Genomic DNA, 16077 nt, shown 5'->3' on the forward strand with positions numbered 1-16077 from the left:
GTGTGTGTGTGTGTCGGGGAGGAGATGTCCTTTGGATTGGCTTGGAAGTCACAGTGTGACACAGCAGTTGTTAACGTCTGCTCCTCGAAGTGCAATGTGCTCTGTCCGTGCCCATCACCCAGGGGCAGAGATGGCTGAAACCCTCCGTCCTGGCCCAGCCCGAGGGACTGAACCGCTTTCCGGCAAGGGGGCAGGGAGTAGGCTTTGTGGTGAAGTCTCGTGCTCACTGAAGTCTGGGGGCCGCTCCAGCTCCTCAGCACTGAGGGTTGAGTATTTTTTCATCGCTGGGTTGTTAGAGGTCACATTGTGTGTCTCGTGCGTGCAGGCTCGTCACTCCCCACCTTCAGTTCCAGGTGACAGCTGTGCCACGTGCAAGTGGCCTCCAGGCCCCACGTGGAGAAGCCAGAGTGCGGCGTAGTCGTCACCGTGCTTTCTCTTGCTCCGACCAGGAACGTCGAGATGTGCGCCGTAGGGGTTTGGTTTTGGTCAGATGAATGCAGCTTACAGACGTGATCATCACCTCGGGGCAGGTTTAGAAAAAGCGTAATATTTATGCTTCTCGTTAACGTGCCTCGGTGTCCGTGCTCCGCGTGCTTCCTGGATGTGAACGAAACGGGGCCCTACGTCCATTAGAACCCCGTGGCACTGAGACCCCCCCGGGGCCCCAGTGGGGCGCCCACCTGGGAGGCATGGGCAGGCTCTGCTCAGCGTCATGCCCACCGGAAAGGGGGAAACCGTGAATGGTCTGAAACAGCCTTGTAACGGAACGCAGAGCCGCTGCCATGCCCGTCGTCAGTGCCGTGTGCGAGCCCCCCAGGCCTGCGAGCCCGTTCGAAAGCTCTGCTTTTAACCCTTCCTGGGTGCTTTTCTCGGTGGTTCTTTACGCCGACAGTGACGTGTGACACAGTAGACTCATTCTTCCCACTGGGTCGTGAGAAGGACGCATTTGGCCTTGGGACACACTCAGGTGCGTCCGCGTGAAGCACACCTGCTGCTGCCGGGCCAGGTGGAGGGAAGAGCGGGCGCGAGGCCAGTGGGCCGCCCCGGCTCAGCGTCAGCCTGTCCCTGCGGTGTGCACGAGGTCTCAGCACGGACGTGAGGAGACGCTGGAGGGGGCGATGTGACAGGGACCCGGGCACACTCGGTGGCCTGTGGGACGGGTGGCGGGCCCCGCTGACCGGACCCGCCTCTTGCAGGAGGAGCGGCCGTGAAAGCCGGAGTGAAGGAGGGCGACCGGATCATCAAGGTGAGCGGCCCTGCGCGTGCGCCTGGCGCATTCGGCCCGCGTGGGGCTGGGTGCTGCCGGGAGGGCGGGCACGGCGGGCGACGCGACGGCGGCCAAGGTAGCCGGTTCCACGCTCTAGGCCTTTCTCGACCCGCAAGTAGCTGAGCTTCTGGGACAGGTTTCATTATTCCCGTCGCACAGCTGAGCAAAAGAGGGTGAAGAGGAAGAGGCTGGGTCCTCCAGGTCCCGGGTTGGTGCTCCAGCCTGCACTCAGCGCTGGCTCTGGGTCCTGCCACCTCTCACTGCTGTCACCCGTCCTGCCGATTCAGCTCACTCTTCTGCAGTGCAGAGTCTCAGAGCCGTTAGGGAATTCAGGGTGAGGACAGCCCGGAGTCAGCCAGCAGGAGTACAGGCTGATGGCTGGAAGGACAGACGCCAAAAACGAGTGAGCGACGCACGCACACAGTTGCAGACTCACAGACTCATGGGGAAGCCAGGGCGCGGGGCCGGCACGAATAGGAGCAAGTGTGCCGTGTGGCCTGGAGAGAGGTGGCCGGAGGCGGCCGGCGGACGTCGAGATGGCTCCCACAGGAGCGCTGTTTGCACCTTGTGCAGGGCCCGGGTCTCAAACCCCATTGCTCAGCATCGTTTGTCCCCCAACAGGTGAACGGCACCATGGTGACCAACAGCTCGCATCTGGAGGTGGTGAAGCTCATCAAATGTGAGTTGCAGAGAGCTGATCCCTGAAAAAGTAGGGGAGCGGACGGCCAGGCGGGGGCTGTCGACCTGGGCTCCCCCTCAGACATGGCAGCAGCGCGTCGCGTCCGGCCGCAGCTCCCTGCCAGCCTCTCGTCAGCCTCTTGTCTCCGCCCCGTCTGGGCGCTCCCCGTTAGACCGTCCGAGGGCAGGCCTCGCTCACGGCTGTTCACGGACTGTTCACGGATGCTCGAGGAAGGAAGTTGGCGTGGGGTTTGGAGGGGGCTGGTGCCTGAGCGCCTGCCATGGGCCGGGCAGCCGCGCACTGGGGTGCGACAGAGGAGGGATCGGGGAGCCCCGCAGAGCGTTCCCGGGTGTTCGCGGCTGGAATGTGGCTGGGGTCTGTGCGGGGACAGGGAGACGAGCAGGACGTAGAGGGTGGGGCCACTGCACGTGAGGGACGTCGTCTGCAGAATGACAGGCGTGGTGAAGGGGGACGGGAAAGGACCCTCCTTCTGGCTTGGTCACCGCTGTGCAGAATGTCGCCAAGCAGGCCTTTGTCCATCCCCCAGCCGGTGCCTACGTCGCACTCACCCTCCTGGGCTCCTCACCCTCGGCCGTCGGCGTCCCCGGGCCCCCGCAGGACGCAGCCAGAGCTCCCCGGGTCCCGCCTGCAGCCCCTCCGCCGCCCCCCCCGCCACCCTCCACAGCGCGTCACAGGGCCCAGACCGCTGCAGGTAAGGTTCTCCTGCTCCCGCCCTCGCCCCGCTGGCCCTCGAATGCCCCCCCACACCAGGACGAGAGCGGGGTATGTGGAGTGCATGCCGTAAGCAGAGACAAGCCAGACATGTCCTCCCGCCATGGGGACGCGGGGGTGGTTTGCCGGACAGCAGCGTGTGCCCTGAATGTGTGGACGACTCCGAGGAGGCCCCGTGAGGGTCGCCTCCCATGGAGAGAGGGGCGGCCATGGGGTGCACGCCCCAGGCAGGGATGGGGCATCTGTAAACACTGTTGCCGGTCATCGTTACAGGGGTACGGACCTCAGGGGGCGGGGGAGGGGCTTCCTGGAGGAACAGGTATGGAGCTGCACCTGTAGGGGGGTCAGGAGCAGACAGACGAGTAGGGAGACGCCGAGGACCAGGGCCAGCTGTGGGAGGGGTTAGAGGAGGCGGAGATGCAGACGGGAGGAGGGGGGTCTTCCCTTGGACGGAGGACGGAGCCAGCGAGTCCCAGAGCTGGAGAGCAGTGCGATGCCCGGTGGGCAGCTCGGGGCGGGGTTGACGGAAGACGCACGCCACGCTCGCTGAGGCCCAGTGCCCCTGCCGGGCGAGCGACCTGGCTCCCCACCCCCTGCCCCCGCTCCTTGCCCGATGGCCAACAGGCGGAGGAGAGGCCGCCGAGCTGTCACCACCGTCTTATCCTCCATTCTCAGGATCCCGAATTCCAGAAGCACGCCGCCCAGATCCTCAGGGACATGCTGAGGCAGGAGGAGAGGGAGTTACAGGTAAGGTCGCCACCGAGGACAGGCCGCCCGCCTTAGGGGAGCGGCGCCTGCTCAGAGCCGTCTGCCAGTGTGTGTGCCTGACTTTGCAGGCCACGGCCTAACGCAAAACCTTAAAAAGTAAACCCCAGGCCCACTAAGGAACTGTCGCAGGCCGGCAGAAGCTGTTAAAGCAGAGCTTGACGGGCAGAGCAGACAGTGACAGAGCTCGCGGATGGTGGGTTCACATACCGGACACGGAGACGGGACGCAGGGCATGAGGCGGGGTGTGTGAAATGAGGGAACACAAGGACGGGAAAGTCAGTCGGTCGGAACTGACCTTGTTGGTTTTGGGGAAGGGTGGCTGAGGGGGAAGGAAGGTGGGGGCCGGTACGTGAATGCCGGCCCAGTGGGTGGACGGGACGCAGCGAGGTGGCCAGGCCTGGGAACAGAACCCGGCACAGCGGGCACATCGCTTGGCAGAGCGGAGCAGTCAGGAAGTCGGGGTGGTGGCGGGAGACGTCTCGGAGTCAGGTCAGTGGAGCTTCTCGGTCGGGGCAGGAGTGAAAGATGGTGCCAGGTTTAGGCACCAGCTAGATGGTGACGCCATCGACGGAGCGAGACTTGGGGGGCACCAAGCCGAAGGTCCCTTGGGACCGTCCGGTGAAAGGTCTTCTCCGAGCACTGGAGCGAGCAGGGCTGGGACACACAGGAGCATGTCCCCAGCACAGAGCTGGTGTCGACAGGGACCTGGATGGTGTCACCCAGGCGCCGGCGCAGAGAGGAGCTGAGGGCAGAGACCGTGGTGCCAGTCCCCGGTCCTGCCGTAGTTATTTCTTTGTGCTCCTTCGAGGTGGGGGCTGCCTCCTCTCTGCGCAGAGCACCCCTCCTAGGCAGGAAGAGTCAGGGGGCCAGGAAGGGACGCCGTGTGAGGCCGCGGGGGCCTAGGGGTCCCCTTGAGTGATGGGGAGGCAGCCTCCTGCTTGGGAGCACGTGGCTGGGAAAGCAGGGGATCGGAGCAGGGGGCTCCCCCTGACAGGACGCTCAGCACTTGCTGCAGGCGGAGACGGGGAGCCGGGGAGGGTGAAGGTCGAAGGTCGAAAGTCAGTCGGGCAGGCGTCCCAAAGTGGAGGGAGGTTGAGAAGGTTCTTGGCAGACGCCTGCTGAGAGCACGGAGGGTAGGGGCATGCCCGGCGTAGAGGGGAAGGACAGGGGGCGTTTCTGCCAGAGGGTGCTGGGCGGTTTGAAGAACACGAACCCCAAGTCTCTAGTTACCCCGAGCAGCCTTCTGCAGTGGGGCGTGTGAGCTGCCCCACGCTTAGCCCGTAACTGTGCACTGGGCACCACGCCCCGCTAGGCAGTTTGCCGTATGAGCCTGCTCGGACCCCACAGCCACCCCAGGAGGCAGGTGCTGTCGTCCCCATGTGACCTGAGGCACGCGGAGTCAGCAGGTTGCCCCCAGCCCAGCCTGGGCCCAGAACAGGGCTGGTGGCTTCCCAGCCCGCGCCTCTGCCCTCGTCCCAGACGGTCCTCGCCATGTGCAGGTGTCTCTGGCACTTCTCCACGTGCTGGCCTGGACAGGCACTCAAGGGTCAGGGGAGACCTGGGGGCGGGCCTCGGGGCCGTCTCCCTTCTCAGCTGCCTCACCTGTCCGCTTCTCACCATTCGCACCTTGCTTTGCTCCTAAATGGGGGTGAAATAATGTGCTCCTACTGGGAGGTGGAGACCCCATCTCTCCCCGTGGTCGGGGGTCACCGCACGCCCTCCGTCCGCCCCCAGCGCATCTGCGAGGCACAGAGCCAGAGCCCCGGCAGCCAGCTGGAGGAGCAGATCGAGGGTGCACGGCGGCGGGTCACCCAGCTGCAGCAGAAGATCCAGCAGGGGACCGTCGGCGGGCTGGTGAGTGGCGGTGGGCACAGCCCTGGGAGCGTGGGGCGAGGCGTCTGGAGTCACGGCTGGCCCCGGGGCCGAGCTGGTAGGCGCTCTGTGTTTTGCCAAGAGGCGGGTCAGCGCCGCCGGGGCCGAGCCCCACTGCTGGGCGCCCGGGTGCTGGCCGCTGCCTGCACAGGAGTCGGCTCCCGCCCCCTGCCCGGTGCCCGTCTCCCTTGTGTCCGCCTGGCAGCTCCTCCACCACCTGCCCCTAAAGAGACGCAAGTTCCCCCTTCATGAAGCCAGCTAAGGAAAGCGCGCTCGGCCCGTCCAGGGGTCCAGAGTAGCAGCCGCGCAGATGTCGTGGGAGGCCCCAGAGCGGGGACGGCCCTCGTCTGTCCCATCAGGGCACTGACTCTCAGTCACGTCCCGCAGGCCTTAGTCCTTCCCACAGGAAGTCACTTCCTATGAGCTTCAATGTCTTCGCGAATGGCATTTGGTGAAAGGAATCATCTGAAGGCGATTCCTTTTTTTTTTTTAAAGCTTCTAGGTCAAAAAAGTTTGGGAATCAGACTTCAGCTCTGTTGTTTTCTGAAGGAGTCTTCAGTGTCACATGGTCGATCTCGGCGGTGACTCAACTCCTGGGGAGGTGGCACCCTCCCTCGTACAGGGGGCACGGCAGGGCTGCCGTCAGGGCTGTGCGTGTCGCCATGCCGTGCTTCGTCGGGTGGAAGCCCAGATGCTCCGCCTGGCTGGATCGCCGGGCGCGTGTCCACTGCTGTGCCTCTGGGGCTCTGGCTCTGAGGCGAGAGAACCTGTGGCCTCGGAGCTGGGGGCCCGTGAGGGCTGGCCCCATGCTGGCCGATCCTGGCCCCAGGCCAGCGCCTTCAGGGTCCACGTGCCCCAAGTCACCCGCCCAAGCTTTTCCTGCCGGTGCTAAGGAGCCGCCCCACATCAGGCCTGTGGCTCCAGCGAGCCTTTAGACTCTGCCCCATAGTGACGCTCCGTGTCCACCATTAGGGGTCACTGTTCCCTCAAAGCCGCACGCCGGTTGTAAGCAGATGCTGTCTGCTGGTCAGGGGGAGGAAACTGGGGTGAGGGTGATGGCATGGCCCACCCTCTGCGTCTTTCTTTCTAGGACGTACTTCCACTCTGTGGTGACTCCAGCCAGAGACCATCAGAAGGTGAGTGCCCCCAGCCCCCCTTTTGCTCTGGCGTGTCGTGGTCCAGGACTCTTACCTGTCGTCCCCTCTCCGTGAGACAGACTTGGGGACGGAAAGCACAGTGGTGCCTGGGAAACAGCAGCGAGGGGGCAGCCCCAGCGCAGGGGGCGGGCGCAGGTCATTCTGCAGAAGTGAGTGTGTGGCCAGGGGCCCCGGGCTAAGTGCCAGCAAAAGGCTGGGATGCCAGGGGGCCACCTTGGTCCCAGAGCCCGAGAAACGGGTGGCCGAGGAGACGGGGGGAGCCATGGAGTCTGAGCTCAGGAGCTGACGTGCTCGGGGCACGGGCGGGAGGAAGTGAGAGGTAGGCCTAGAGCGTCCAGCCGAGGGGCCGTGCGGTGAGAGGCGAAAGCGCATGGGGACGGGAGGGGAGGGACCGCCTCTCCCCCTCACCGTGGGGATGGTTCCCTCCTCAGGCCTGCCTTCTCTGGGGTCGCAGGACGGGGACAGTGGCTTGGACTCCGGCACAGAACGCTTTCCTTCCGTCGGCGAGGTGGGTGCCGGCAGAGGCCAGCTGTGTGAACGTGTGTGTGCGGTGTCCCTTCTGCAGCACCTGCCGGCCCTGCAGCCCGCCCGCTGCTCTGCGGCTCCGGCCTGTCGTCTGCACCTCCCCCGTAGTCCTGGCTCCAAGGGCCTTAGTCACTGCTCTGGGTTCCAAAAGAGGGGTTCCGAGCGCAAGATCGCAGACCCACCTGTCATTTCCCCTGAGTGTGTCACATAGAGCCGGGAGCAGCCATGTCACTGCTGCGGCCTCTGAGTGTAGGGGGCAGGGCCGTCAGCCCTCTGCGGTGGGCCGTGGCAGAGCACTCTTCTGCCGCCTACGGCAGGACACGGAGCCTTCGGCCCTGGCCGCCTCGGCCCCCGCACCCCCGGTGCAGCCTCGGGCCTCGTCTCCCTGGGTGTGCTCGATTTGCACACACGACCTGCAGACGCGGACTTGCCATGTAGAAGCACAGGGGAACGGGAGGTGCCGGGACGTTAGCAAAACGCGTCCTCACCAGGTGAATTAAGCGCGTGCGCCCAGCGCCTGAAACGCCTGTAACTCCTGGTTCTGAGTGACGATTGGGACGTCGTTTCCTTCCTGCTCCTGTCCGGTGGGGGGAGGGTGGCACACGGCTGTGAGAGGGTCAGTGCTGGGGGACCGCACGAGGGGCCCGGTCCTCGGTGAGCCGCAGCCGACGTCATCCTGAGGGCTCAGCATCCGAGGGCCACGCGAGGTGAGGGTGGACAGCTCTTCGCCGTCCAGCAAGTCTGGTGACCGCTCCAAGTAGCGTCCTTGTGTGAACAGTGGGAAGGGGCTGCGTGAGAACCAACCGAGGTGCCGGTGACCAGGGCCAGCAGAGTGCCGGGCGCACAGTAGGCACTGAGTTCAAACTAGGCGATGGGGCGGCTACCACCAACAGGCGAGCCAAGCCCAGAGGGCCTTCCGGGAGGGCTCCCCGCTTACGGAGTTCTCTGTCCTTTAGTCTCTGGTGAGTCGGGGCTCAGTGCTGTCAGACCCTGGGCTGGACAGCCCTCGTACCTCCCCTGTTACCACGGCCAGGGTAGCCCAGCACCACAAGTGGCAGGGCCCGGACGCACCCGGCGACCAGGTGAGTGGTCCAGACCGCCCTGCCCCCTTTTTAGAACCAGGCCTGTTTTCAGGTGGACCTGGAGAAGCATGGGCGGGGGCGGGGAGCCTGCCCCCTCGCCAGGGAGCGACGCCCCAGGAGCAGAGAGCCGGCTTTCTCCTGGCGTCTGTAATGCGGGCAAGGCAGCCTCAGTGTTTCCCCGGAACGCTAGTGTCCAGTTTTCTTTATCTCTAACAGCGCTTTTCCTACACCAAGTCTTTGGCACCATAGTTTAGAAAACAGTGGCTCACCCCCCGCCCCGACCTTTCCCATCAGCGGCCTGCGCCCCGCTCTGCTCTGGGGCCTCGGGCTCTGGCTGGGCAGGTCCAGGAGAGCCTCATGGAGGCCTGAGGAGAGCCGCTGGGACAGGCTGGGTCCCCGGCCCCCGCGGCGTCACTGGGAGGGGGACGCGGAGCTTCTCTGCTCCGAGACGCGTGCACTGTCCCCGTACGCCGACGCGCTACTTACTCTTACGTCTGCTGCAGAGGAGCTTCGTCCTCCCTGCACCGCCCCCTGCAGCACACGCTGTCCCAGTGCCACCTGCAGCCCGCGTCGGTCACTCTCGGGTCTCGGGGGCAGTGGGGACGGGCCTGCGTGTGGGAGCACCCGGCAGCAGCTGCTGTGCCGGTCCCTCGGGGGCGTCCCATCCAGTCCTCACGGTCAGGAAGGGGCGCCGGCATTAGGGTCTTCGCTGGGCCCGTGAGAGCCGGGCAGGTAGGGGCCGAGGGACAGGCCAGGGACAGGCCAGGGACGCAGCTCGCTCCCACGGCGTCCCAGTGGGACAGTGTGATCCTGGCCCCGCAGGGCTGCGCCTTCCGCCCGCCCCCAGCAGCACCCCTGGCCTAAGTTCGGGTCCCGAAGGAGGTCAGGGGCACGTCCTGCTCCGAGGGGAGGTTTTCGGGTGGGTGGCTGGCCGCAGTAGGCGTGGAGTCTTTTCCTCCCGAATCTTCATCTTCTGACAACTATTTAAATTGCCGTGTTGGGGCGCTGAGGGCGAGTACGGCGCAGCTCCAGCGTCTCGGTACACCCCCGTTAGAGCACGGGGCCCGCACTGTCCCCCGCGCTGTCAGCGACAAGAGCGAGGCCGAAGGGGACTCTCACTTGCCGTCACAATCCTGCAATGTTTGATTTTTTTTTTTACAGTAAGCATGTTTTGCTTTTGTAATTTTTAAAAGAATTACACATTTGTAAAGATTTAAAGAAAAAATCTTTCCCCAAACAAGCAAAAACCTAGTGCTTTCAAAGTGGAGTAGGGCCGCCCCACACCCCCTGGGGACCCCAGGCCCCACAGGGTTCAGACAGCACGGTGCTCGGCGTGTATCTGCGAAGCCAGACGTGGCCCACCAGGGTGATAGCACCTTGCACACGACAGCCAGTCTCTGGGCCCACTGTGTTCCCGCATCGGCAAGTGCCAGCCTCAGCTCCCTGAGGTTCCCTCTGGGTCTCACGTTCTGTGACCCAGAGATTCGGGGCACGGACCCTAAACTCCCAGGAGAACAAAGCAAGTGAGGAGTGTCGGGGAAAGTGTCTGGAGGGCGTCTCAGGCCTGGACAGGGGCGGCGTGAGCTACCCAGGAGGTCCAGGAGAGGGCCCCCATTGGACCCCTGCTGGGCATCGCTGGGGATGGGGGCAGGTGAAGCGAGTGAGAAATGGGGTTGGTCCGAAGCCGCGGCCGGGCGTGGGAGCTGGAGCAGGGGGAGGGCTCTGGGTGAGGCCGTGCACACTAGCCCAGGGCGCGGAGAAGCCAGGCTGAGAGGTCTGGGGCATGACGGGCACCGGGCTGTGCCCGGTCTCCTCCGGCAGGGAGCCGGCAAGGGGCAGCTGCGTCCCCTCGTGCCAAAACGGACCACAGGGCCCCTGGCCAGCCTGCAAAGTAGGCTGTGGCCGCCGGAACTTGGAGGGTGAGTTCAGGCGGGGGCTGTGGCGGAGAACACGGGGCCCCCAGCTCAGCAGGGGCGCCGGGTCCTCACCCCGCTGGCTGGCACTCCCTCCCGGGTCTTGTGCAAACAGGAAGCGAGCGCTTTCGCTGCCCACTGCCTTGCAGCCAGGCTGCCGGGCTGCTCGGCCACGCCTGCTGCAGTCACTTCCTGCAGGTGGCCGTGGTCCTCAGTCCCCGGAGACGGGGGCTGGGAGCCAGCGTTCGCCAGGCGCGTGTGGCTCTGTCTGTGCTGCGCTGTCACTGCACACGCGTCCCCAAGGGGGCGGCTCTCCGGTCCTCCAGCCTCTCCTGTCTGCACCCTGTTCTCTGCCCCAGGGCGTCGATCAGAACGCAAAACCCTTGATCATCGGCCCAGAGGAGGACTACGACCCGGGCTGTCTCAACAGCGAAGTAACGGTTCCTGCTTTTCTCTTTTCCTCATTCTTCGGTGGCACCAGCTGCTCTCGGCTCGAAGCAGCTTGGCTGGCAGCGGCTGGGGGGAGCGTGGGGAGGAAGCCGTGGTCTGGAAACCCCGGGGGCAGACAGCACGGGCACGAGGCTGGGGCAGGCCGAGCGCCTGGGCCCCGCCTCTGAGCCAACCAGCCGCCCGCGTCCATCTCCCTTCCAGAGCGACGCCGTCTTCCAGGACCTTGAGAAGCTGAAGTCGCGGCCGGCCCACCTGGGGGTTTTCCTGCGCTACATCTTCTCGCAGGCGGACCCCAGCCCCCTGGTGCGTCAGCATGTCCATCTCCCCCGAGCGCCTGCTTGCGCTCGGCACGTCGGTGGCCTCCGCCCTGCTCAGGCCCACGGGCCCTGCTGGGCATCTCGGGACACGGACAGGATAGGGGGAGCCTGCGTGGGAGGGCACCTCACAGGAGCAGCAGGAAAACGTGGCCAGCTCGGAGGAGCTGGTCTTCCGGAGGTTTCTGAATGAGAATGACAGTGGCAGACGGGGGAGCTGAGAGAGTGGCCCTCGCACACGTGGCATCACTGTTAGGAAGCGTGCGGAGGGTGCGGCGAGCAGGGCCGAGGGGTGCGAAGGGCCTGGGCTGGTGCCCAGACACTACCCCGCGGCTGGGCAGGAAGGGGCCAAGGGCGAGAGGCGGAGGCCGTGTCCTCAGAACCAGCCTCCTGTCCCAGGCGGGGCTGCGGGCTCCTCCCGGGGGGTCCCACGGTTGGAAGCCGGCTCAGCAGCCACGTGCTCACGTTCACTGAACGCCTGTGTGTGGGATCCCCGTGCCCGTGCCGCATTCCCGAATGGAGACAGGACACTGGCGACGGGGAGTAAAAGCGTGACCCCAGAGTGCCGTCCGTGCGCAAGTACAGGACACGACGCGCCGGGCGTGGCCAGGCCCCAGAGCTGGGGCGTGCTGCCCGCGAGGGTCCACGCGCCCGCACGGGCACAGGCGGGCTCCTCCCTCGGCCGGCGCCCAGCCTGGGCGCCACCCCAGCTGTGGGACTGTTGTTTGTAGGGGCTGTCCTGTGCAACACAGGAAGTTTAGCCGTGTCCTGGGGCTCCACCCACAGGTAGCCGGGACACCTCTCCAGGTGTCTCCAGACGTTGCTGATTGTCCCCTGGTTGAGGACCAGAGCTCTAACTCGCTCTCTCTCTCCCCAGCTTTTTTACTTGTGTGTAGAAGTTTATCAGCAGACAAACCCGAAGGATTCCCGAAGCCTGGGGAAGGACATCTGGACCATTTTCCTGGAGAAAAATGCGGTGAGGCAGGCACGGGTTGGGTTACAATTGTATCATCCTCTTTGGGCCACTTGGAGGCAGAGGGAAAACTGAGACATTCAGGCCGAAGGCAGACAGGTTCTCAGAGAGCTGCAGGCTGAGAGGCTGGGACCCCGGGTTCTGGTCTAGCAATGATCCCCCCCGAACCCACTTTCGTGCCAAGTGCTGAGGCGGGATGCACACTGCCTCTCTGAGATGCTCCCGAGGGATGGCACCAAATCCCGGCGACCCTCCCCCCACCCCACCAGAGACCTGGTGGCCTGGACCAGGGAGCCAGTCGGGCTCTGACGGCCCACAGGCACGGTCCCCAGAGAGGGGGCAGATGAGCCACATCTGGACGTTGTTCCAGGCATGTGGCAGGGACTTCTTCCCACAAAGGCCAGTCCCTGCCAGGGACTTTCTAACCTCATCCACTAAACTGACCCCAGGACGGCCTGACTGCCACTGAAACCGCCGGAGCCGAGGAGGTTGGGAAACGAACTGTTTTCCTTCGAGATGTTCACCTTTGCTCTTAAATGGGTCTTGGGTAAGGGAGGTTGGAGCTCCAGTTGTTCCCTGTCAGCTGTTAGGGGGCTGTCCCCACATCCAGCTGCTGGTGCTTGGAGCGAAAGCCAGAGCGTCGTGCTCACTGAAGTGCAGTTACCGGCCGCTTTCCGCCGGGAGTCGTCCAGGCAGCCCAGCCAGGTGGCTCCCTACGGCCGAGGGAGCCCGTTCGGTGTTTGGAGCCCCTGCCGGGCCTGCAGCCCGCGGGCCTGGGGGTAACGGGACGTGGCGCCCGCCGCCTCCAAGCCCACTTCTCATCCCGGCCTCGGCTCTGCGGGTACAAGGTGGTGGGGAGCTAGGGCGAAGGAGAGAAGGCAGTGCGTGTGCCACACCCCGGGGTGCGACCTCGCTGCCTCTGCCCCCATTCTGCTTTCCAGCCGCTGAGAGTGAGGGTCCCACCGTCGGTACAGGCTGAGATCGGTAAGTTGGTTCGCGAGTCAGCCCATCTCGTCCTGGGTGCCCAGGAGGCAGCCGAGCCCAGCGGGTCGCTGCCTCCAGAGCTGACACCGTGGGCACGGGCCCCTCACTGCCGGGTGGAGCTTGTCACGGGGGGACACAGCGTGCTTAGGAGGCCTGGGCTCGCTTCTGCCGACCTTCCGCATGGCCCGTCTGGGCCTCGGTTGGGTCTTGTGTCCCGAGAGGAAACAGGGTGATGGGGGATTCCTCAGCCTGGCCGGTCACCAGGGCTGCTTGGGGTAAAAATACAGAAGCCAGGGCCTTGCTGCATCCCACCTGCAGGGCCAGGGTCCCTGGTGTTTTTGTAAGTTCCTTGGTTAACGCTGACAGCCATCAGCCTCTGGAGGGAGGGTGACAGGGAAGGGAGCTCATGGGCACAGGCGAGAGGCAACCTGCCAGGAGCGTGGCCTCGGCTGTGTGCAGCCCTGGCCCCTGCACTGGTGGGGACCGGGTTCCACGTGAGGGCCCGGGGACGGGCCCTGGGACGCAGGCCTCTCGGAGGCAGCCCTCTGCTGTCTCGGCAGCATCTGCACCCAGCCCCCAACGGGCGCCTATGCTCCCCACTTTATGGGTGTGGACACTCAGATGCTTCCATTCTTGCCTGGGGCCTTGAACGTCAGGACCCCAGTCGTGAATTCGCAAGTGACCTGCTAGATGCAGGCCTCCGCTTCTTTTGGCTAATGGGCCAAGAGCTAGCATCCCCTCCCATGGGGCTGGGACGGCTCAGCCAGCATGGCTTCTGTCCCTGTCCTCGCTCCCGACAGAGTCGCGCCTGCGGAGTGGCGAGGACGTCCGGGCCGCCCTCTCCGAGGCCCAGGAGGCGGCCATGCCTGAGATCCAGGAGCAGATGCAAGACTACAGGTGGCCCGCCCCAGCCCTCGCCCTCCCCCTCCCCTGTGACGTGCAGGGGGGGCCCCCTTCCCCTGCAACGTGTGGGTGCGTGCCTGCCACGCGCTCGTGCACACTTGTCTGCGTCTCTGGCTCAGGACGCGGCGCACTCTGGGCCTGGGCAGCCTGTACGGGGAGAACGACCTGCTGGAGCTGGACGGGGACCCGGGCCGAGAGCGCCATGTCGCCGAGAGGCAGCTGGACGCCCTGGGAGACATTCTGTGAGTCTGGGCCCCTTACAGCCGGACACACTGCCAGGCCAACACCTCCCCCCTGCACCTCCCGCCCGGGCCTCCTTCCCCCACTGCACTGCGGCTGTTTCGGGGGGCATTCAGAGCTCGGGGCTCCTGGCAGTCACAGGAGGCTCTGACTGCCATCCGGAGGCGCTCTGCTCAGCCCGCCTCCCAGTCCCCCGTGTCTAACAAGCTGAGAGCCGGGCTGGAGCCCCAGAGGGTGCAGCCCCTCCCGAGGGGCACAGGGCTGGCCGGCTGCGGGAGGGGCCTCCGGCACAGCTGCCGGGTCACTCCTTCCCAGTCTTCTGGCGTTGCGGCCCCAGGGGTGGCTATGGGGACACATCGGGCTTAGAAGCAGGTTCCACCCCCAGCACCGCGGCTCTACAGCAGCCGTGGGCCTCGGGCGAGCCTTCTCATCTGTAAAACAGCAAGAGTTGAACTAGGCCCCACCGATGCTGCTTTGCCAGCGCAGCGGGCATTTCCAGAGGCCCTACTGCGCGCCCGGCCCCGCTCCTCGTGGAGCTCGTGCTGTGGTGGGAAGAGGAAGCAGCGTCTGACGGAGAAGGAAGTTCTAGAGAATGCGGGGGTGCAGGGGACACATGCAGGGATGGAGCAGCCTGGGGGGCACGTGCTGCAGAGCGGGATGCAGTGCTCATAAAGAGAGGGGTATCCTTGAAGACATTGGGGAAGGGCGTCCCAGGCAGAGGGAACAGCCAGGGGGAATGGGACCCTCCTCGGCGTGTGTGCCCACACATTGTGAGGAAGTGTCGGAGTCTGAGGGGTGGCGGGGATCCCCGGAGGGCCAGCGGACGGGGTAAGGACTCTGGTCTGCACTGTTCTCAGTGAAGCCGTCGGAGCTACGAGCCCCGATGTGGGGTAGGGGTGCGGGCGGCCGCAGGAGCGGGGCGGGAGCGCAGCGGAGGCCGGGGCTGTGTGCGAGTGTCGGTTCTCGGTCTGTTGACGGAGCAAACGAGGTTTCTCTGGAGACGTCTGGGGAGACTCCGTGGTTCTTTGGCCTGAGCCGTGAAAAGAACGGGCGCTGCCATTTGGACGGGGCCGGGCGCCTGCGTGGTCCTGCGGGACACCGTCCCCTCAGGGCTGGGCTCGAGATGGTGCTTAGACGTGGGGCCGGAGCTCTGAGCCAGCAGTGGCGTCTGGGAAGAGGCCTGGGTGAGGGGCCACCGAGGCCGCACAGGGAGGGCGCTCTGCCCGCGGCCCTCCCACCCCCTTGGCAGTCGAGGGGGGCGGCAAAGCCTGCCTGTGCCCCCGCCAAGGCCCGGGCACCACGGACCGGCACGGGGCTGTGACAGGCGTGGGCGCCCACTCACAGGGGCTTCTGTTTGAAGCAGCCGCGCGTGTCGGTCTTGGCCACGGGGCAGATGGCTGCCCGTGGGTGGGTGTGAGGGCAGCTGAGCGAGCCCTGCAGAGCCGGGCCGTGCCGGGCCCCCGCCAGCACTCGGGCTGCAGTCCTGCCCCGTCGCCTTGGCAGGTGGCACCTTCGGATCAGGCCTCGGGTGCCGTCTGCTCTCTCCTCCGCTCGGCCCGCGTCTCCCGGCCTCCTCCAGCTCCAGGAGGCACAGCAGGAGCCACCTCCGGCATGGCTTCCGAGGCCGGCCTTGCCGCCTCCCCTTCTGTAGCTTGAGAGACCTGGTTCGGCTGGTGTCGTAGCTGACAGGACCCTCGGGGCCGCTGGAACCCTGAGCCCTGTTGTCCCGCCCGCTCTCGGGAAGGGCCTCCCCGTGCCAGTCTGCAGGCGGGTGGGCCCAGCCCCCGCCACCCCTGTGTCACCTGCTCTCTCTCTGGTTCCAGGTCCAAGTACGAGGAGGACAGGAGGTGAGTGGCTGCTGCGGCTCCACAGTGGGCAGGACTGGGGCTGAGCGCTGCCCTCCCCACCTCTGCCCGTCACAGAGTCCCCGGCACTGCACGGTCGCCATTCGTCCCATGCTGCCCCCAGGTGCCACCATCGCACAACCCAGTCGTGAGGCCCAGGCCGTGAGGCTCGGGGTCACTGCCTGGGACAGGGCCCGCTCCTCAGCTGCCATCCCCCCAACCCCCACGCCCGCCCACACTGACCCCGGCCCGCCTTCCTCGGCCCTGGAGAGGAGCCCCGGGCAGCCGCCGTCCAGCGCGCTCCCTCTGGGCACACAGGGCCAGTTTTCACAGCCTGCGGTTGGGGCTGTTTGTCAGCAGCCGCTATTGAGATG

At 65.6% G+C, this 16077-nt stretch overlaps 1 protein-coding gene across 1 annotated transcript in view; it reads left to right on the forward strand.

The window, feature by feature from the left end:
- Positions 1-16077, forward strand: part of ARHGEF11 (Rho guanine nucleotide exchange factor 11) — a 56868-nt gene that overhangs the window by 23730 nt on the left and 17061 nt on the right. Inside the window, 17 exon segments of the mRNA XM_039867282.1 lie at positions 1007-1095; positions 1197-1246; positions 1889-1946; positions 2494-2620; positions 2622-2658; positions 3354-3425; positions 5181-5300; positions 6409-6454; positions 6907-6983; positions 7957-8082; positions 10355-10429; positions 10647-10748; positions 11637-11735; positions 12674-12716; positions 13517-13613; positions 13739-13861; positions 15683-15706. Coding sequence (XP_039723216.1) covers positions 1007-1095; positions 1197-1246; positions 1889-1946; positions 2494-2620; positions 2622-2658; positions 3354-3425; positions 5181-5300; positions 6409-6454; positions 6907-6983; positions 7957-8082; positions 10355-10429; positions 10647-10748; positions 11637-11735; positions 12674-12716; positions 13517-13613; positions 13739-13861; positions 15683-15706 — 1365 coding nt within the window.

This window comes from Pteropus medius, unplaced genomic scaffold, assembly GCF_902729225.1.
Source record: "Pteropus medius unplaced genomic scaffold, Ma_sr-lr_union100, whole genome shotgun sequence".
Taxonomy (NCBI): Eukaryota; Metazoa; Chordata; class Mammalia; order Chiroptera; family Pteropodidae; genus Pteropus; species Pteropus medius.